General features: G+C 42.5%; 1 protein-coding gene across 3 annotated transcripts; it reads left to right on the plus strand.

Moving 5' to 3' along the window:
- The first annotated feature begins 6451 nt into the window (after window positions 1-6451).
- On the plus strand, window positions 6452-13336 carry zgc:63972 (protein CutA homolog). 3 transcript variants are annotated; one of them, XM_056291058.1, is made up of 6 exons: window positions 6452-6687; window positions 7269-7417; window positions 8455-8514; window positions 9919-9964; window positions 10088-10137; window positions 10866-13336. In XM_056291058.1, the coding sequence occupies exons 1-6, from the start codon at window positions 6607-6609 to the stop codon at window positions 10966-10968; spliced, it is 489 nt and encodes a 162-aa protein (XP_056147033.1). In that variant the 5' UTR covers window positions 6452-6606; the 3' UTR covers window positions 10969-13336. The 3 variants fall into 3 exon arrangements, with proteins under 3 accessions (XP_056147033.1, XP_056147034.1, XP_056147035.1); XM_056291059.1 differs by having other exon boundaries at window positions 7323-7417; XM_056291060.1 differs by lacking the exon at window positions 6452-6687 and adding an exon at window positions 7035-7100.
- Window positions 13337-22215: the final 8879 nt, after the last annotated feature.

The following is a 22215-nucleotide window of genomic DNA, read 5'->3' on the forward strand; positions in this document are numbered from 1 at the left end:
ACTCGGATGAGTCATGCAACGTGCGGCGTTGGAGCGTTTAAACTTTATATCATCCCATTTCTTTTCTCTTTTTTTAAGTGTTTGATACAACCACAATGAGCACGGTGAGTGTTGTTTCGTATTTGTGGGAGTGGGTGACGAGGGGCAAAATGCATGGAACCACAGCGCCGCCTTGTGGACACTGTGCGGAAATTGTCATTTTAAACCTGGCAGTTTCAAAGGACCGCTTTCTCTACTTTTACCAGCGCCCCACCCTGTCAGGCCTTTCGTACAGCAGGTTGATCGATCGCCAAATTGGGGCTGAGATGCTCACATTACATTAATTGTCTTTACTTTTACCAAGCAATCTGTTTCCCGCCACCCAGGTCTTCCTGATAAACATTTCTTACATGGCTGAGCCTGCAAGACTATACTGTTTTAGTTTGTTCTTGCATCAACAATTCTCTTCTGAATTATTCATATTTCCTGTGATTCATATTTATCCATATCTTCTTCCCCCTGCAGCCTAGCAGAGACCTTGAGTTCTCTGTTAGTTATCTGCAAAGAGGAGTTGCCTGTTGTTGTGTGTGCGTGTGCGTGTGTGTGTCCTTGCATGCTCATACCTGTGCATGTACAGGTGTGTGCGTGTGCATATATATATATATATATATATATATATATATAGATAGATAGATAGATAGATAGATAGATAGATAGATAGATAGATAGATAGATAGATAGATAGATAGATAGATATACATATATAGATATATAGATATATAGATATATAGTTTCTATCCTAAAGCTTGGATACAGCAAAGTTGATTCCTTTAGTTTTGCTACGTAACACATTTGGGTTTGAGCTCAAAAGATGAATATGAGACAGAATATCAGAATGTCAGCTTCTGTTTCTTGTTATTTATATGTTTGTTTGTTCTTTTCTTTGAGCATAGATCCTCTTTTCAGTGTCCCATTTAATAGGAGAGAAAAAGTATGGGAACAAGTGGCTGATGTTCCTTGTTGTTCAGGCGCTTCCTATTGAATTGATTGTTCAAACATAAAAAGCTGCGGCTGTCTAGTCTACGTTTCACCTGTGGGGGCTGCATTTGTAGTCAGAAAGCGTAAACCAACAAAGACCGGAGAGCTGTTCATGGGAGCAGACCAGCACATTTGGAAACTGGGAATAGAGACGAATTCGATTGCAACTACAGCACAAAAATAGTGTATTAAATGCAATTTGAAAAGCACTCGAAAAAAAGAAACGAAATCACTGGTTGGGCGTCCGGGTGGCGTGACGGTCTGTTCCGTCGCCTACCAACACGGGGATCGCCGGTTCGAATCCCCGTGTTACCTCCGGCTTGGTCGGGCGTCCTTACAGACACAATGGCCGTGTCTGCGCGTGGGAAAGGGATGTGGGTATGTGTCCTGGTCTCTGCACTAGCGCCTCCTAGCGCCAGAATCCATGTGTACAGAGATGAGCCAGGAAAAAATCAGGAACAAAATGTTATGAGATGAGATGTTATGAGATGTTGTGAGATATTATGACATGATGCTATGAGACTAAGATAAACCTTTACCAAAGTGATGGAAAGGCTAAAATGTGGCGAAAGGAAGAGTCTGCTCCTCCTCCTCCTTCTTCCCCTTCTTCTTCTTCTTCTTCTTCTTCTTCTTCTTGCTTGTTCCCTGTTTCTCAAGGGTCGCCACAGTGGATTTTATAGTTTATAGTTTTATAGTTGGAAGGCATGGTGGCACAGTGGTCCAGTGGTTAGCACTGTCGCCTCACAGCAAGAAGGTCCTGGGTTCGAACCCCAGGGTTGTCCAGCCTTGGGGCTCATCCCAGGTCCTTTCTGTGTGGCGTTTGCATGTTCTCCCCGTGTCTGTGGTGGGTTTTCTCCGGGTGCTCCGGTTTCCCCCACCATCAAAAAGATGTGCATGTTAGGGTTAATACTCCTGTCTGTGCCCCTGACCAAAGCATGGCAAGACAAACTGGAGTTGGTCCCTGGGTGCTGCACGGTGGCTGCCCACTGCTCCTAGCTACACAGCTAGGATGGGTTAAATGCAGAGAAAGAACTTCCCCACGGGGATTAATAAAGTAGTAAAAAAAAAAAAAAATTTTAAGTATTGCAACAGGTATGGACACAAGTTCATGAATACTTGAATACTGGGATGGCATCTAGCGCTTCACATGTGCCGCTGTCCAGAGGGTCAGTGGTTGTGTCAGGAAGGGAATCCGATGAGAAATTTTGCCAAATCATTACGCAAAAAGGAAGCTTCTCCCCATGGCCCAAAACACACCTGCTCATCTGTAAAGCATGATGGAGGTACCGCCATGGCCAAGGCCGGATTACGCCCCAGGGCCCCACATACACAGAGGTTTGCTATATGTCAATTGGTTTATGGTAATTTGAATTAAGGCAAATTTGATTGGGAATACGCACCATTTAAACTCAATATTAACTGAAATGATGAAGGGCTTAAGAAGGAGCCAAATCCATTCTTTGTACATGCACTATGTACAGAGAGTAGGCACTCAGTCGGGTTGATAGAGGCTCATACATTTTTGTCACAGGGCCTCCTAGCAAGTAAATCCAGCCATGGCCGAGGCTTGGGCTTGCACGGCTGCTTCTGCAACTTGCTCACTCACTCTTTATTGATGAGGTTACTCATGCTCATGGTAGCAGCAGAATGAATTCAGGTGTGCAGAGCAAGAGTTCACCTCCTTATGTACAAAAAAGGCATCCAAACTCATAAGGAGGCACTTCATCATGCAGCAATACAACGACCGAAAACACACTGCCAACGCGACTAAGGAGTTCAACAGGTGGAAGGAGTGGGGGGTTTTAGACTGGCCAACTCTACCTCCTGGATTACATCCTATGGAGCATGCATCTCATCTGCTGAAGAGGAGGATAAAGGGACAAAAAACTCAAACAGCAACTGGGAGAAGATGCCGTAAAGGCCTGGAAAAGCATCTCAGACCAGCATACCGAGGGTTTATTGATGCCAGTGGGTTGCAGGCTCAGTGCAGTTACTGAATACAACGGATATTCAACCATATATTAGGTATAATTTACTTGAGTTTACTCTAAATTAGCCTGTTCCCTTACCCTTGCTCGCTGAAAGATGGGGACAATCAATGGTTACAGAGTCTAGCTGGGGGATCTATGGTCAAGTAATCCTTTTGGGCTAATATCTTTCCCGCTGAAGATTCCTTGAGGTAATTGCAGACCCCAAAACTGCTTTTCAGCAGTTCTGTATAGAGTTGAACGTGGGGCACAGGCATGCTCAGCCCTTTAAATAAAGGGCCAAATAAAAGAAAAAGTAGTCTATCAATGTGAGACCATCAGTTTAAAATACTATAATTACTTGACAGTCGGGACGATTCTCTATAATTTATATGACTCATGCACTTAAGCCTTTAGAAACTGAGTGTTGACTTCCGCTCTTAAAAGTGGTGTTAAGAGTCAACTGGGCAGAGCAGCTGGTATTGTTTATTCCTACATCAGTGAAACTCTGGAAAGACTTGAGTCTTATATTTCATAGAACTTGTTCAAGACAGACAGACAGACAGACAGACAGACAGACAGATAGATAGATAGATAGATAGATAGATAGATAGATAGATAGATAGATAGATAGATAGATAGATAGATAGATAGATAGATAGATAGATAGATAGATAGATAGATAGATAGATAGATAGATAGATAGATAGATAGATAGATAGATAGATAGATAGATAGATAGATAGATAGATAGATAGATAGATAGATAGATAGATAGATAGATAGATAGATAGATAGATGGGTAACACTATAATAAGTACACACTATCAAGCATTAGTTAAGCATTAGTTAAGTATTAGTAACTACTGAATTCATCATCTATAAAGCATTGTTCCTACATTAATACACATGCGTAGGTAATTCATAAACACAGTTATAAACGTTTTATTATTGACGAACAAGCTCATCTATAATGTGTTTAATAATTGTATTTTCCTACTTTGTAAATGCATTTCTAAAGTAAGTATTATATAAATTATAAACCAGTTATTAATATGTTAATAAATGTTGTGTTAGATGGTGTGTTAATAGATGTTTTATAAACACTTATTAATACTGCAGTTCAGGTAGTTACTAGTTGTTAGTTAAGTATTATGTGTGACCTCATCTGAGGACTATCTAAGCCTTACAAAGCATTTACCAATGAGACTGAAAGGCCAGCAGTACCTTGAGACTCTCAAGTCTGTTATCTTCTCAACAGAAAAAAAGGTTACATATGCAACACAAAGTGATATAAAACATCTGCATCTAGGTCTCTTACTCACAACCATTCTGATCTCACGTGTTATATAGTGTGTGACTCACAAGCCTACATCTAGTGTAGTGTGTGGGTGTGTCAAAGAGTGCGAGTACAATAAAAATACATGACTGTGGATAACACTTACTCTATGTTCTCCAAATTGCAGCCCAGAAACCGGAACACGTGGTGGCCCGGTACAAAAAAAAAGTTCTTAAGCGGTTCGGTAGAGGAGGGACCATGTCTGCTGCTTTCAAGCATGGCAGGGTGGACCGGAACACGGTGGTGGTCAGTGCTCCAGTCACGGAGTTGTTCATTGCCTTGCCTGACTAGTATAAAGAACTCCTTAAAAACCCCAGCAGTCAGGTGAAACTGACTATCAGGTGAAACTGACTGCTGGGTGAAACTGACTGCTGACTGCAGTGGTACACTGTGTGGCAAGCACAGTGTACCACTGCAGCTCAGGAGGACCCAGCAACAGAGGACAGAACCTGTAAGGCTTCCCGAGGGAGCTGTGGTGCTGGGGTAGGAGAGTAGGAAAGCTGGCCTAGGATCTAAGAAAGTACTGTTAAGTTGTAGAAATGGGGGGAAAAAAACTAAATCCTGGCCTAGAGCAGCGCTGCTACTCTCAGGTGGTCGTTGAATGTTTGTATAAGTTTGACGCTGTGAATGGTTTTATTATATTATTATTCTATAAAGATTTTATTTGCTGTATCTAGGCACTTCTCTGTGAGCCACTGTTGGCGTTGCTGAATTTTTATTCAGCTATGTTTACACTTGACAGAAATTTATTTTTTATATGAGATTGCAGAGGTTTACTTTCATTTTACAGTACAGTTCTACAGTTAAATGCTTTCTTATAGGAAACTGCACTGAGAGTTTGCTTGCACTAAATATCTACATGTTCTGTATCACTTTGTGTTGTGTCTATTTCTTTTTTCTGTTGAGAAGATAGCACACTTGTGAGTCTCGAGGTACTACTGGCCTTTCAATCTCATATGCAAATGCTTTGTAAGGCATAGCTAGCCCTCACTTTAGATGAGGTCATACAAAATACTTAACTAATAACTAGTAGCTAACTGAATTAGTCATGAATTGCAGTATTAATAAGTATTTAAAAAATGTCTATTAACATAACATCTAACAAAACATCTATTAACATATTAATAACTGGTTTATAACTGATGTAATACTTACTTTAGAAATGGTGAGTCCCTCATTTACAAAGTAGGGAAATACAATAGTTAAACACATTATAGATGAGCTTATTCATCAGGAATAACACGTTTATAACTGTGTTTATGAATTACTTACTCACGTGCATTAATGTAGGAACAATGCTTTACGGATGATGAATTCAGCAGTTACTAATACTTAACTACTGCTTCATAGTGTGTACTTATAAAGTGCTACCGATAGATGTGCGCGCGTGTGTGTGTGTGTGTGTGTGTGTGTGTGTGTGTGTGTGTGTGTGCATATAACAAAAAATAATAGAAGTCAAATAGAGTAAAGTGCCAAATATGTGATATCCAAACAATCACAGCCACGTCATCAGGGTCAACAGTGTACATTGTTGGGTTATTGCATGTTTAGTAGGGTGCTGCCATAGGGTAGATGGCCTCCTCTAACAGGTTATTCGGATGTTGTTTGCTCCATACAGGGCTGAAATTCAGCTGACAGCGGATGTGTCTTGTCGCTGCAGACCTTGTGTGCCTTTGCTGGTGTATGACCACTGCATGAGTACAAGCTCTCTCTCTCTTTCAGGCTGCTCTCTGTTACGCCACGCTGGAAATGTGCTCTCCGAAAAAAAAAGGGGGGGGTAAAAATCCCCTCTAATCTATTCAGTGCAATTCGTAATGTGTTATTCCCTCGCAGACAGCAAACATTTAGCCAAGGGTACTTGTGTTCATTGGACATGAAAGCCGATTATGACCCGGCGCCGGGGTGGGGGGCGGGGGGGACGGGGCGGAGCCGCGCACACCAACCGACCGCCTGATTGGCCGCCGGTCTGTCAGCGAGAGTAGCGCAGCCAATAGATGAGGAGTGCAACGATTCGCCGCTGTCGCCGACCGTCCGACCCTACCTGTCACTGCTCCGCATAGTGGAATGTCGGGAGAATCCCAAATAAACATTTTTTCTTCTTCTTTCCCCCCCCCCCCTTCGCGAAATAACGTCTTAGTTTACGGCTAAGGGAAGTGCCAGGAAGAGACTGGTCTGCCGTAAAGAGTTTGCGTCGGCTGTGTATGGGAGAAGTTGAGCGTCGCATGCCGCTCTTATTTATTGACCCCCAGCAGCCGGACTGAATGACATTTGTTGCTAGTGAGGATGGAGGGCTTGTACCAGCGGTGCTATAAAGAGACTTTATTTTACTCCGCCCTCCGATCGGTGTTTTTCATATCTTGTTTGGTAAGTAGTCATATACGTTGGGACTGTTTTCTATTGGGTGTAACACCGTTTGTTTGTTTGTTTGTTTGTTTGTTTGTTTTTCCTCTACGGAAAAGTTTGAGTAAAGCGTCATGACGTCATACTCCTTAACCACAACGAGCTCTCCAAAAGAGATGCTCAGCATTTCCTATATCTTAAGTTTTTTTTTGTGAACTATTAAGTTGCTGTGGGTGGGTCGTTCTCCTAAAAAAAAAAAAAGGACGGTGGCGTGTTTCCAGGCCAGTCAATGATGCCTAGCAGAAGTAGGGCAGATTATCAATTGGCGACCGCCATCTAGGCTCATATTCAGCTGTGGCCAGTGGTGCCAGCTAATGAGAGGATGAATAGTGGCCGCCTAACACTCGCCATCCCATCCGAAGAGGAGCAGATAAAGGGTTAGAGATATAACGACAGTGTCTACCTCAAACGTGAAGTGTGCAGTTACGTAGAAACGTCACCTGCGTTGGCATGTCAAGGGCCTTGAGCTTATTGTTTTTGTTTTGTTTTGTTTCCTTGATCCTTGCCCTCACCCCTTTTATGTCCCTACCCTCTACATCCTCAAGCTCTTGGTCCTGTCTGTGTCCATGTACCCCGGGCTTTGGTCTATTGGGGTCCAGCTTCATTCTGTCTTCATGGGGGGCTACGTGCCAGGCCACCACTCTGTCCTCCTCATCAACAGTCCCAACGAACAGGCAGCCAAAGACATCGGCAGGTAGGCTGTATAGTAGTCACCACACACCACGTTATAAGCTCCTATGCGCACGTCCGTGTAATTGCATTATTGTATCGCGTCGTGCTGTAACGCACAGCAGTGATTTGAGATGAAATTATCGCTGCAAGTCTTTTGCTTTGAAGTTGAGTCACTCGCATACTAAATTCAGCCACGCAGTCAGGAGAATTTGGAAGTGCTGGAAACTTGGTGCAAGTTTTACACATGTCTTGTTAACCCGACGGGTTTTTTAGGGGCTATTCTAAGATGCCGTGCAACCCACGCTTTTTGGTGCACCGTGTGATCTGCTCGAGAGTTTTGATCCTCCGAGATACACAACTCAACGCCAGTCAGTGAAAAGTTCTGTTTTTTTATTTTTTTTTCTGTGTCTATTTTTGAGTCATTTGAATCTTTTCATCCAGTTTTGAACCAGAAGAACACGTCATGTTTGCACCCCTTAGTCATCTGTTGGGAGTTTTTAGCTGCATGTAAATGAGCTCTGTCTACTTACCATGTGTCTTTGAAAGTGGCCATGGCGAAGTTGCCAGTTATGTTAATTGCCTGCCTCTCAGACACCAGTAAAGAGAAAAGTATGGTGGAGGTGCTGAGAAAACCACCCTTGTTGCAGAAGACTGTATAATTTATATTGTTAATTTATCGTTCACGTGTATGTCTGCAATTTTCTTGGAGAGCATCATAATGAAGTACTCAGTTGTTGTAATTGATAAACAGCTGTTGACTTTTAAGTGTTTGAATTCTCTCTCTCTCTCTCTCTCTCTCTCTCTCTCTCTCTCTCTCTCTCTCTCTCTCTCTCTCTCTCTCTCTCTCTCTCTCTCTCTCTCTCTCTCTCTCTCTCTCTCTCTCTCTCTCTCTCTCTCTCTCTCTCTCTCTCTCTCTCTCTCTCTCTCTTGCCCTGTCTCTTCTGTCTCTCTGTCTCTGTCTGTCGGCCTGTCTGCCTGTCTGTCTCTCTCTCTCTCTCTGCCTTTCCACACCTGCTCCTACATCTAATTTCTCGATTCCTTCATCCCCTCTTTCCACAGGGCAATCATGGAACGGAGGATGGCTGCCAGTATTAACATTCTACCCAAGACCTCCACCATGTACGTCCTGTTTGAACCCTTCCCTGACATAACTGCCTCAGCAACACACCCACAACCACCAAGATTAGTCTTAAACCCACAATCATTAGCTGGTCTAGTCTCTCACATGTGCGCAAAGATGCATACTTAAAAACACACACACACACACATATATATATATATATATAATTGACCAATTAGGATATATATATATATATATATATATATATATATATATATATATATATATATATATATATATATAAAATCTATTTCGCTCTCTCCCTCACTCTGTTTTTTCTTGTTCTGTGTACCTTATATCAAAGAGACCTTCATTCAAGAGAAACTAGCTGCTTGCAAATGCTTTCAGCCGTTCCCTTTATGCAGACACTGATAAGCAGTTAGACGTAAGAGTGGCCATGTGTTCGTATGCTTGGATTAGCTATGCGGGTTAATGCATAACCAGAGAGGAATACAGCACATTGGCGAGCAAGGACAGGGTGTAACTGAGCAATGGTGATAAGGAAAAGCGTTGTTGAACATGGTACCCATACAAACATAATATGCTTGGGGATTTATCACTATAATTTAGGTATTATATGTGTGTGTGTGTGTGTGTGTGTGTGTGTGTGTGTAAGGTGGGGCAGGTAATCTGGAGCGCTAACTAGGCCCTTGCAGTATCTTCTCATAACTATTATCAAATAGTTTACCACTTTCTCAGCTGATTCACTGTTGATCAAAGTTCCTATTTTCTCAGACTGCCAGGAAGAGGAACAAGGCTCTAGAAACTGAAGAAGTTTTGCACAATTATGTTGAATAGACTTAAGGACGAGTTTCAAAATGTCACTGTTGGTTACCTCCGGCTTGGTTGGGCGTCCAGCACAATTGGCCGTGTCTGTGGGTGGGAAACCGGATGTGGGTATGTGTCCTGGTCGCTGCACTAGCGCCTCCGGGGGAACTGGGGGGAAAGCGTGATTCTCCCACGCGCTACGTCAAGTACAATTGGAAGAAAAAGGAGGGGGGGGGGTTAAAAAATAAAATAGAATAAAACTTCGACAATCCTATGAATTCTTGTCAGCTGTCAATCAAAGACTGTTGTTTTCACGGACAGCTGCAAACCGCTTGATATTGTAGTGAATTTGGGGGGCAGTCCGGGAACCGCCACAGCCGGGACGCGAACCCATATCTCTCACTCCGCAAGCGACAACGTTAACCAGTCGACTAAAGGGTCTGACCCGTTAGTCAAGGACCAACGTGTCTACTTATCCATGCACATTACAATATTATATTTGTGCTAGAGAACAGTTGATTGAAAACATTGTTAACAGAAATGAAAGATTTCTACTCAGACCGGTGCTTCTCAGCACCAACTGTAATCTGTGTGAACAGTGCAGTTGTCAAGTCTTGTGACATTTGGTTCTGCAGGTACTACTGGAAAGGGGAAATCCAAGACGCAACAGAAATTCTGATGGTAAGCTGACCGAGGAAGGGTTTTATGCACGTGCTTTTCAAAAGTATTTGAATTGTGTGAGTTGACTTTGCGGTGTTAAACTGAAAGTTGAGATGGTAAGACGAAATGTCATTTCTTTTCTAGCTGGTCAAAACGAAGACCTCCAGGATCCAGAACGTTATCGATTATGTGAGGTGAGAACCCTTTGGCTTTTGTAGTGGTCGTGTCACATGGTAACCTTGTGGAATCATTTTCAAAGGCATCTAAGTCCTCGTAAGTTGTTCACGATAAAGTCACATTCCAAAGTCAAACTAAGTTAAAACATCTAGGCATCCAGGTGGCGCGGCGGTCTATCGGCATAACGACACGGGGCTTGGCGGTTCGAATCCCCGTGTTACTTCCGGCTCGGTTGGTGGGACGCCCACCATGTCTGGCCGTGTCTGCGGGTGGGAAGCTTGACGTGGGTATGTGTCCTAGTCGCTGCACTAGCGCCCCCTCTGGTCGGTCAGGGCGCCTGTTCGGGGGGGAAGGGGGAAGTGGGGGAATAGCGTGATCCTCCTCCGGCGGCTGGCGACTCCACATGTATCGGAGGAGGCGTGTGGTAGTCTGCAGCCCTCCCCGACTCGGCAGAGGGGGTGGAGCAGCGACCGGGACGGCTCGGAAGAGTGGGGTAATTGGCCGGATACAATATGGGAGAAAAAAAGGGGAAAACCCGCGAAAAAAAAGAAAGAATTTAACATCTTTAAAAGATTATTTGTGATAGATCGTATTACCTGCAACGGTAATGCCTGTATGAAATAACGAAAACCAGTGTGTGTGTGTGTGTGTGTGTGTGTGTGTGTGTGTGTGTGTGTGTGTGTGTGTGTGTGTGTGTGTGTGTGTGTGTGTTATATGGGTGATTGTGTATTTGTGTCCCTTCTAGGTCTGTCCACCCCTATGAAAACCCAGAGGTCCTCTGCTTCCCTGTGGAGGGCGGCAGTCTGTCTTATATGAAGTGGATGGATGAAGCCATTCCTGATGATTGACAGAACATTAGATCAGACCAGACCACGAGCAAGGCCTTATATTGAACAAGGGAACAGAACAATGAGCATGGGCTATTCACTGATAGCTTTGGAATGAAGGGTTCAAAAGTCCCTCTGTTGAACTTTGGTTCAATAGACGACATTTGCGTTATTACCTTGACGTCTGACTGTGAGCTTTGTAAATGTGGGAATGTAACAAGGAATTCTGTGCTCCTGCCATTGAACTTCCTATCCTTAGAAGACCAAAGTGGTTGGACTTTATACACAGACAAGTCCAGCTTCCACCCCATTGAAATGAGGCTTAAGTATTGATCCGTATTAGTCCCTATTAGTCATTCCTCTTACATATGTATTTATTTATTTTAAGGTGTTGTTATATTTCGAGAGTTGTAGTGATAAAACGGACAAATTAGGACAAATATCCCATCACATTCCTCTACAAAGCATCTGTTTTCCGGTTTTATTCCAATTTCAAAATAGAAGTCTTTACAGCGGTATCAGCCTGTAACCGTGCAGAAATTAAAGTGGGGGGGTGTTAAGCGATTCTGGCCGGAAGTTATCAAGAGATACCTTTATTTTGAAAACAACCTGCAAAAGAATCCGCCCCCGCGCCTCTGCCGAAGAGCCTCGCGAATGCGCAAACTGATTAACAGCAAGTAGGGACCAATGGAAATGCCGGCTTGCAGAGCACTCCCCTGATTGACAGGAAGTGTTCGGTTTCTGTCTGCTGCGCATATAAGGGCACTAACACTCATGTTTATCTCAGTGCTTGTACTTAGTCGATAGCTGACGGGATGTAGGAAGCGTTTTGACCAATTTTTTTTTTTAAAGTGTTGGAATTCGAGACACTGATAGGCACTTAAATCAGCGTGAAAAGTACACTAAAACATTTCACTCATAACTCGAGCAACTAATATATTTGGGGTTTGCAATCAGTTCTTAATCAGGAATCAGGACCGTTTCTTTGTCACTCATTTTGTGCAATTGCGTACATGAAATGAAACGAAACATCATTTCCCCCCAGTCCGGGGCGTGCAACATGAAGACAAACTACGAGAACACATATATCCAGACTACTACAAACACACACACACACACATATATATAAAAATCACTGTCCAAGAGAGCGAACGTCGGGATGACTGTCGGACCTGCCGCTCTGTATGGGCTAGCAGTTAGCTTAACCTGCTCCGCCCCCCCGTCAGTGTTTCCTCCTCGTGCGCAGCTCCAGGCAGGGTCGTGGTCCCTGGGCCCAGACCAGGCTCCCCTGATAATGGGAATACATATATCAAAGATGTAAGCCACAAGGCTGACGTATCGGACAAGCAATATATATATATATCAACACGGATACAGGAAAACAGATTTTAATGCATAGCTGCCATGCATTAAAATCTTTTTTTTCTGTATCCGTGTTGATATTCGGCTCATTAGTCGAGCACTCAACACCATTGAAGGTTTCGGAAAAAAACGCTATATATATTTTCTTTTTAATTAAACTACCCTTTCCTCCTTGTGGAGGATGGATGGACAATGGCCACTATGCTTAAAAGCTGTTAGTAAGAGAGTCAGAGCAATGTGCACATCCCTGTACAGTACACATGTCCCACGTTTTCAAGCTAGTGAAACACAAAAACATGTTTGCCCATAAAACATAGTGGGTGGGTTTCCTCCAACTGCCACACCCGTATATGGTATTTTGTTGTTCTAGCTGGACTAAAAGGGTTTAGTATTTAGTTTCAGCACTGCTATATTTCGGTCTATGCTCAAGAACTGTTCAGGCACACGCCGTAATTTTTGTTTTGCATTAGAGTGCACGTTGTGTGTGTAAACTGTTTTAATGACTTTGACACCGATTCTTATCTCTCTGCCTACCTCTCCTGTCCCTGTTTTTTTCCTCTATCTCTTATTTGCATGTTTTATGACAACTTTGGAAATATCTCGTTGTCCTTTCTGCTGCAGCTTTCTACACCAGGTTGCACTTGGATAATAAATTAAGGATATCCACAGGACAGAGCTGGTGAAATTAAATCTGATTCAAATTAAAAAATAGAATTCAAACGTTAATTTATTTGTCCATAACCTCTCATACAATGTGGAAAAATCCAGGGGGGGAAATTGAAAGTACTTTTATTCTAAATAACCAGTAAACTGCTAATTCTACCATGCCCCACGCCACACCGGTGGTTCCATACAGAGCCTAGCAGTCATCTTTGCTCACTAAAAAAAACAACAGAAAACTGAGCACCAGGCCTCTGTCTGAAAAAAGTGTTTCCGGCATGAGGTCCTGACAAAGAAACTGCAGACATAGTTAAGTCTGTTGTTGTATCTGTAGAGCCAACATAATCCAACTCACCAGATCAATACTCCTAGGCCATTTGGGGGCAGAGTATTCTGCCAGAGCTCTGACTGACGTAGCTAGTGTGTGTGTGTGTGTGTGTGTGTGTGTGTGTGTGCGTGCGTGCGTGCGCGCTTGCCGCGCGTGTGTGTTTGTCTGCGTGTGTGTGTGTGAGAAAGAGAGAGGGGGCAAGTCGAAACATTTGTGCACATTAATGTATCTACATGCATATTGCATTTAGATGTATAAGTGTGTTAATAGGCAATGCGGATGTGGATTTGGGAAGATCGCCAACGTAGATGCAGACCACTCGGAATAATTTGGGGTTACTGCAAATTGAGGTTGCAAAATGAAAACATAATGCAGTTTGATAAAGATCCACAAGAGGGCAGCATTTCAATACATACAACGTTACACATACTACCCTAGCAATTTTGTTTTATCTGTGTCTGTAATTTTGGCACTACCCTACTTTTCCTTCTTGACTATGGCGTATGTCTCTCTTATCCATCACGAGAAAAATGCAAGACTTGATTATAACCAGGTATAACATAGGTCAACACTGTTTACAACCTCATAAGGGGTGACATCTTTTGATAATGGATTACACACACAGGGTCCAGTATGGCTTTCCTCAGCGTTAGTATGTTACAGTCAAATATGTGCAGTTTTTCAATTAAATGTATTTAAAATACATATTCAATTACTTTTGAGTATTTTGTAACTTGTATTCTGCTGGAAAAAATAATAATTGCAATTTGTAACAGAATACATTAAGAGCTTGTATTTGTGTATTTGAAATTCTCAAAATATATTATTTAATATGTCATTTTATTCTCCAATAAGACACTTTTTTATCCCCAGGTTTAAACTGTAGACAGAAACTAAAGCAGTTAACCTAATCACAGTCTTTGGCTAAAGTTCAAGTGAATGGCATGACGTGTCCTGTCGGGTCCAGCAAGGCCTCACTGCCAACTACCGTAGTTCCTTTGCGTTCCTTGTGAGCAGCAGCTTGAGGAAAGAAGCCGCTTTGATCAAAGAAGGTTGAGTCATTCCATCTGGATACAACGTTTCTTGGCAGATACACGTCACTCGTCTAAGTAACCTCTTCTTACGCTCGAGCGCAACTGATTCCACTTTCTTTGATTTTCCTACCTGATTTATTGAGCATGCAGCATGTTTGGTGCAGCTTTGCCTCAAGATAAAGGCGTGTAATCAGAATATGATCAGATATTGCATGCATAATGCAAGCTTTCTGAATGACTCTAAAATGCAACATTTTTAATCAACATGGCGGGGTCACCTCTGAAAATCTTCGCTGATCACCTACTGGTGAAAACCCCAAGTAGTTAAGGGGAATTAAGCATTTCTATACAGTGGAATTTGATTATGTAATCTTGTTATCCAAACTGAATAAAGTAAGAGGCGTATGGCTGGATCTTCTTTTTTACTGTGTCATTAAATTCTCCGTGGATTTGCAAAATTAGAAATAGGGTAATTAAGAAAATGCTGTGACAACAAGCCACTGATAGCCTGCTCCCACTGAGCGTGTTAATAAAATGAGGATAATTATGACTGGGCAATCACGGGGAAGCAGCAAGTCTAGCTGAAGTGGGGTCATGACACAACAGCTACTATATGTCATCGTCATTACCATGAACTTAACTTACATTTCACGTCAAGACTACATATAAAAAAATGTTGTATGGCCATGCAAAATGTGCAAGTTAATGAAAACCCAACGTGTTCGTATCTCAAGGCAACATATATGAAGTCTAACATGGGGATCACCGGTTCGAATCCCCGTGTTGCCTCCGGCTTGGTCGGGCGTCCCTACGGACACAATTGGCCGTGTCTGCGGGTGGGAAGCCGGATATGGGTATGTGTCCCGGTTGCTGCACTAGCGTCTCCTCTGGTCGTTTCGGGGTGCCTGTTCGGAGAGGAGAGGGGGAACTGTGGGGTAATAGCGTGATCATCTCACGCGCCACGTCCCCCTGGCGAAACTCCTCACTGTCAGGTGAAAGGAAGAGGCTGGCGACTCCACATGTATCGGAAGAGGTATGCAGCCGTCCCCGGATCGGCAGAGGAGGTGGAGCAGCGACCGGGATGGCTCGGAAGAGTGGGGTAATTAGCCAGATACGATTGGGGAGAAAAAAGATAAACAAACATATTGTAACGATCACGGGTGAATAGGGTCGGTAGCCCGTGGCTAATGGGTCGGAATCCTTCAGTCGAGCGGTTGGCGATGTCCCCCGCGATGCGGGAGATACTGGTTCGCGTCCCGGCTGCGGCAGTTCCTGTTGCTGCCCTCCGAATTCGCTACAATATACTTTACCGAAGTGTTGGTACATGATGCGCAATGTACCCTTCGGCATCTGAATGGGCTCCCCCCGCCCCCACCCCTCAAAAAGAGTCATTTTATGTGTGAGAAAAACGTCTTATCCATCTTACCCATCATCTAGGGGGGATTCAAGTGCGTTGGCCTCTCATTAAAGCTGTCCAAAATCAGTCCAAAACTGGGTTTGTATTTTGAAATTCGTTCCCAATGCGAACCTTGGTAAAACTCAAGACATTCACACAGACAGACCGACTGACTGAACGACTGACATACAAACTGACAGTAATACACACATACAAACAAATGATAAGCATAGGATGTAAAAGGGTACATTTAAGGTTACAGAACTGAACACTTAAACATATGCATATTAGTTTAATTAGATGTTCTTGCTGGCCAATGATGTATACTGTGAAGGAAGCCGAACCTGCCAGCTTTAACAGCAGCCCACACCTTAAGCAGGACAACGGCAGGTCAGTAGCTCTGTTTGATGACTGGCTATCTGTCACCCCGTATCGCTGAATGGGCGGTATCGGACACTGGGTTGGAAGCATTGGTTACTGATGAGATATATGCAAATAAATGTCTCTTTGGCACTGGCATAATCTAGCAATGCACCACTACCTGTACGCCGTATGAGCGCGTGACTGGCATGTGAGGGGTGTAATGTTGTCATGTTATTTCTCTGTGAATGTCCCACTGTGCCATTGAGAGTGCTTAGGTACGAAGGAAAGGAACCAATTTCCATGATTAGACCACTTACCTGAAGAGAACATTATTTGAAGTCTTTTCACTTTCACTAGTGTCTCGTAAAAAGTAAAATGTGCAGTTAAGCAAATCATTTGCTGAAGCGTCACAATTTAAATGCATGGCCTTCATCAGGCCGTTGGCAGTAGGAATAACCTAGAACTACTGTGAATTAATTACATTGATATATGCAATGTTGCATTATCTCGTTTATGTTTATTATAAAGTAACTCAATTGCTCTTTCTGGGTAAAATGGCTAAAAATCAGATCATTCACCATCCAAACCGCTTATCCTGCTCTCACGTCTTCAACCACGAGTGTACCTTCAGGACTCAGGAGCACTTTATTTGTCATTTTGGACATGAAATGACACGAAATATTGTTTCCCTCAGCCCACAGCAGGGCAACACAAAGACAAGAACACATATCGCAAACATACAAGAACACATGTATCCAAACTACGAAACAAACACAAAAAACTACAAAGCTACAAAATCACATATAACATATATAATAATAATTTTTTTTAAAAAGTCACTGTCCAAGAGAGCAAACTCTAGCCAGGGTGACTGCTGGAACTGCCGGTCTGCATGGGCTAGCAGTTAGCTTAGCCTGCCCCGCTTCCGCATCCTGTTAGACCGCCCTCAGTGTTTTCTCTACAGGCGCAGTTCTGGGCAGGGCTGTGGTCACTTGGCCCACCGGATGCAGCAGACCAGGCTCCGCCAGCCGATCCAATACCACCTCTCCCTGCCAGACACCCTCAACAAACCTCCCCGCACTCCACATGACGACACCAAAAACACAGTCAGTGCCAGGCGAGGCCCCCGTCAGACCGCCCTTGGTGTTATCAGAACTGCCGGTCTGCATGGGCTAGCAGTTAGCTTAGCCTGCCCCACTTCCGCGCCCTGTTAGACCGCCCTCTGTGTTTCCTCTTCGGGTGCAGCTCCGGGCAGGGCCGTGGTCCCTGGGCCCACAGGACGCAGCAGACCAAGTTCCCCCAGCCGATCCAGTGCCAGCTCTCCAAGCCATCAGACGAAGACACAAACCCAAACACAGACGCGGACAAAGACGCAGCATGGGTGGCACTGGGTGAGGCCGCCGCAAACGTGAGTTAGCGCCGCCATCTTACCACACTGGAAGATTTCAATTGACCTATTCCTCCTCCATACCTCAACAACCTGGCTTAACTTCAATTCATGATCACGTTGCCTCACTTAAAATCAGTAACAAGTGCATGTGTGGGAAAACCATGCATGCTGCATGAGTGCACAAAACGACCCATGAGGACTGGGGTGGAAAAGTGTGATTTATTGTCAGACTCAGCTCTTTGTGAGTTTAGACACCACAATGGACAATGTGGTGGAGCTTCTCAGTCCAGTGACTGGATTAGTTTACTTTCAACGATCTCTTGAAAAAGGCAGCCACACATAAGCCAGAGGCAATGTTACTACAAAGGCATGCACCAGTTTAACATTGGCCCAGCAGACACACAAAAAACGTCCCCTAAAGGTCCCCTCCGAACGTCCGGTAAATGTCATTGTGCAGGATTTTCGTGACGTCACAGGGACGCTAGGGAAAAGTCCTCTAAACGTCCCTGGGACGTCATTGCAGGAAGTTCGACGGACGTTTGGGAAAAGTAACAATAATGCTAATAATTATAATATTACTAATAATAAATGATATTATCATTATTGTCATTATTATTACTACACTACAACTATTACTAATAGTAATGTGTTTTCTACAAAGCAAAAAGTGCACATATTCCAGTTAAAATATTTATTTTCTATTTCTAAATGATTTTAAAGAATAATTAAAATTAATTTTGCTTTAATGATAATGTTAACTTTCTCTCTCTCACACACATACACACATGCACACACACACACACACACAATGCCATGGCAATAACAAGAACCAGGACTGTGAGGGGAAGGAGAATCAAAAAGTCCCACTTCACCTCAACATGACACAAATAATAATTATAATTTATTTTGCTTTAACAACACTGTTAACTCTCTCTCTCTCGCTCTCTCTCTCTCTCTGTCTCTCACACACACACACACACACACACATAATGACAGGGCAATAACAAGAACCAGGACTGTGCGGGGACGGAGAACCAAAAAGTCCCACTTCACCGGAACATAACACAAGCAACGAAGGATGAAACAGAACAGAAGGTGAAATTATAAGAGGACACCATGCTTGTCTAATCTGCTGCGTCCTCTGATGTGACTTGCTCCGATACATCCTCCTCTTCCTCACCATGCTGACTGCGGTTACCCCCGTCCACACGTGTTGCCACCTGCACAAATGCAAAAGATGGCACCTTCAAATCATAATCCATCTAAAAGGTGAGTATTAAAGAAGCGAGGAAAGAAGAGGCATTAACACCAAGAATAGAGTAGAATAGAATAGACACTTTATTGTCACTGCACATCAAACTACAATGAAACTTCTTTGGCACCATTCTTATTCCAGCAGCATACAACGTTTTAAATAAATATATAAATATTAATAAATAAGGTAAGAGTGCGAAAGTCTAGTCCAGCAGCTTATGGTGGTGTGTCCACAGCAGCAGAAGCAACGATATTGCAATATTGTTTTATGTATTTATAATTACTATTATGCATTATATTATGTAAATTAGCAGTACTGAAAGAAGGGTTCAGATCCTTTACGCTGTGCAAATACTGTTAATATAATCAATAAAATTTACTGAAAGTATCTGAAAGTAAAATACAAGTACTCATTGTGCATTAAAATGGTTCCTGTGTTTTATTATTATATATGATGTTTTTAGATTAATATTAATGCTGAATTAATGTCTATGTTGCATGTTACTGCTTTAGATGTCTAAGGTTGAGTAAATGTGAACTACTTTATATACTGTTAAGTAGTTTGATCTAACATGAACATGTTACATTATGATGCATCAATCAATGCATCATAATCTAGAAGTACAATTTTCTCAACAAATAAAGGAACAATCCCTCAGTTTATTAAAGCATTTAAAATCAGTACATTTGGATTTACATGGTTTTCACTGGACAGGAAGGGTATGAAAATTGTAACTGTAAAGTAACTAGTATCTACAACTCTCAGACAAATGTAGTGGAGTAAAAACTATTTGTCTCTGAGATATAGTAAAGATGGAGTAGAATTATAAAGCGGGAATAAAATGGAAATACTCAAATAAAGTACAAGTACCTCGAATTTGTACTTCAATACTTGAGTAAATGTAGTTAGTAACATTCCACCACTGCTAATCAGCTAATTTTGAGTCCAACAGAAGTATTCTTTTTTATATATTTTTTAATATAGGTTAGACCTTTTAAAAGGTATGTGTATACAGGTGGGTGACAAAAGAAAAACTATCAAACTGTCTCAGTAAGGTGTTAGGCCACTATAAGCTTCTAGCCATACACTTGTGGAAGCATCTGCACTTGTTTCTTCACTCGTTTATTCAGGGTTTCCCTTTAATTTGTCACCCATCTGTGTGCTTGAGAAGGGTACCTGCCCAGGTGCTGTCCCACGTTGTGGGGCATGCTTCAGCGTGACAGCAATGAGCTCCTCCACACAACAGGTTTTAGTCTTGGGATTCGCCTTGTGGCATGCTCCTGTAAGATAGTATACTGAGATATAGTGTTTTCTAAGTCACTGCGAGTTGGAAGTCAGATCACACAAAAAGGTGAATGTTGACACCAACTCTAAGAGTGTGGAAGGTATTTTTATAATTGAAAAATTTAAGGTTAGATAGATTACCCTTAACCCACGTATTACTTTGCAAATTGTTTTGTTAAAACAGAATTTGACTGATTCCAAAGGGGACAATGTAATCTTATAAGATCTATATATTAAAATATGACATTTGTATTCAGCTACTTTCTAAGGATTAGGATAGGACACAAGTGGTAAGAAATTCATCCAGGACTGCTTCTCTATGTTTGAAACCGGGCTGTCTTTCTCTTTTAATATGTAGTTTTTCACTGATTGCTTTGACATTGTCCCCTGTCCGAAAGGTTAAGTCATGAAACTGTCCATCTTATATTAAATTATAAAGTATAATATTAAGTATAAGGTTCCTCCTGAATTGGTTCGCTCTTTAAGCTTTCAGTATCTTCAGCACAACCAAGACAAATTAGTGTTATGGTTGAATTTAGGATAGGGTAGGGGTGGGCAATCTTATCCAGAAAGGGCCATTGTGGGTGCAGGTTTTTGTTCCAACCAAGCAGTTACACACCTGATCCCACTAATCAACCAGTAGCGTCTTTGCTGAGGAACTTGATTAGGAGACACAGGTGTGTAATCGCTTGGTTGGAACAAAAATCTTCACCCACACTGGCCCTTTCTGGATAAGATTGCCCACCCATGGGATAGGGTGATACTGGGAATGAGGACAACCTGGCTGTTGGGCATTAAAATTTAAATGGCCTCAGATGACCACACGAACCATTTCAGAACAGAGATGGTTGGATGTGATTTGACATACATAAAATGAAACTGATGGAGCTGGAATTTGTTATTGTTATTATACAGTACAATCTGAAAATTGTTCTATGAGCACAGACACTGATATGTTTATGTCAAAATTACTTGAAAAATACTTACTTATCATCACTTCATTTAATGACAGCTTACAAAAAGGCATCTTTCCCTTTCTCCCCTTGTAGCTATATTTGCCCCAGAATGAGTTGCTCCCAATTTTCCTTAACATCCTCCTCACACCATCGCCCAGGCTCACTCCAGCTTGCAGGCTCAGGTACTGAATCTGTAAAAATCAAAAGATATGCTTCTGTGGTGTATCATTTGTCAAAATACCAGGAAAGAAATGTCAGTGCACTCACTATTATCTTCTTAAATGAACCATCTGACTGAATCTGGAGGCATAAGCGCTCCAAGTTTTCTAGTTTGGCATGGCTCCTGCAGCATGTCACCAATGTCCTCCCTCCTCTGATGTTATCTGTTGTCTGGCCTCCAGCAAGTCCATTATCCTCCTATGGGCATTGCTGAAGTTGGCTTCGATCATTTCTAATCTAAGATGCACCCTTCTTTCAAAAGCTTCAAACAACATAAAGCAGGAAAGTAGAAACTGATAACACCAAACGGGAGTAGTAGCGCACTGTCAGCCTGATTAAGGAGTAAATATATGAAGGTCAGCTATTTGTTATACTTAATCTCATGCTGTAATAAGCCACGTTTGATCAATGGCTACAGCTATTTGCACATGCTAGCACGTATCACACACGAAGCCAAGGTTGGCTCGGCTAGAAGCTAACGTACATTCGTTTACGTAGTGTACATCTATTACCAGCAGCAGGTAGCTTACCAGCGAATTAAGCTATCGATTTAGCTATGTATATGATACGTGCTAGCATTCGCGGTGCAACGTTATCGCCAATATATGAATTAATGACCTTATTTAACTAATCAGTTTGGCCAACTTGGAATCCGTTGTGTATATAACTGTTTAAAAATTCAAAGAAAACTTACATTAGCAAAAACTTGCTGACTAATGCAGACTAGCTAACATTACCGGTAGCCGCTAACTTACCGTAAGCGGCGGTAACGTTAAACTAATAACTTCTTTTGATCTCATAACTGGTAAAACTACATACAGAACTCGACTTTATCGACAAAGACATCAATACACAGATTTTTCATTACACGTAGAGGCGGGTCTGTTGTAAAATGTGACGATGTCTCAGTCTCGTATTTGGGGTCTCCTGCCTCACACCAGGAGGGGTGAGCTGACTGAGTAGTGCGCAGTGCACTTGTTACCGTTCAATGACTCTTCTTCTTCTTCTTCGTCTATTTTAT

Source organism: Lampris incognitus, chromosome 12 (assembly GCF_029633865.1).
Source record: "Lampris incognitus isolate fLamInc1 chromosome 12, fLamInc1.hap2, whole genome shotgun sequence".
NCBI lineage: Eukaryota > Metazoa > Chordata > Actinopteri > Lampriformes > Lampridae > Lampris > Lampris incognitus.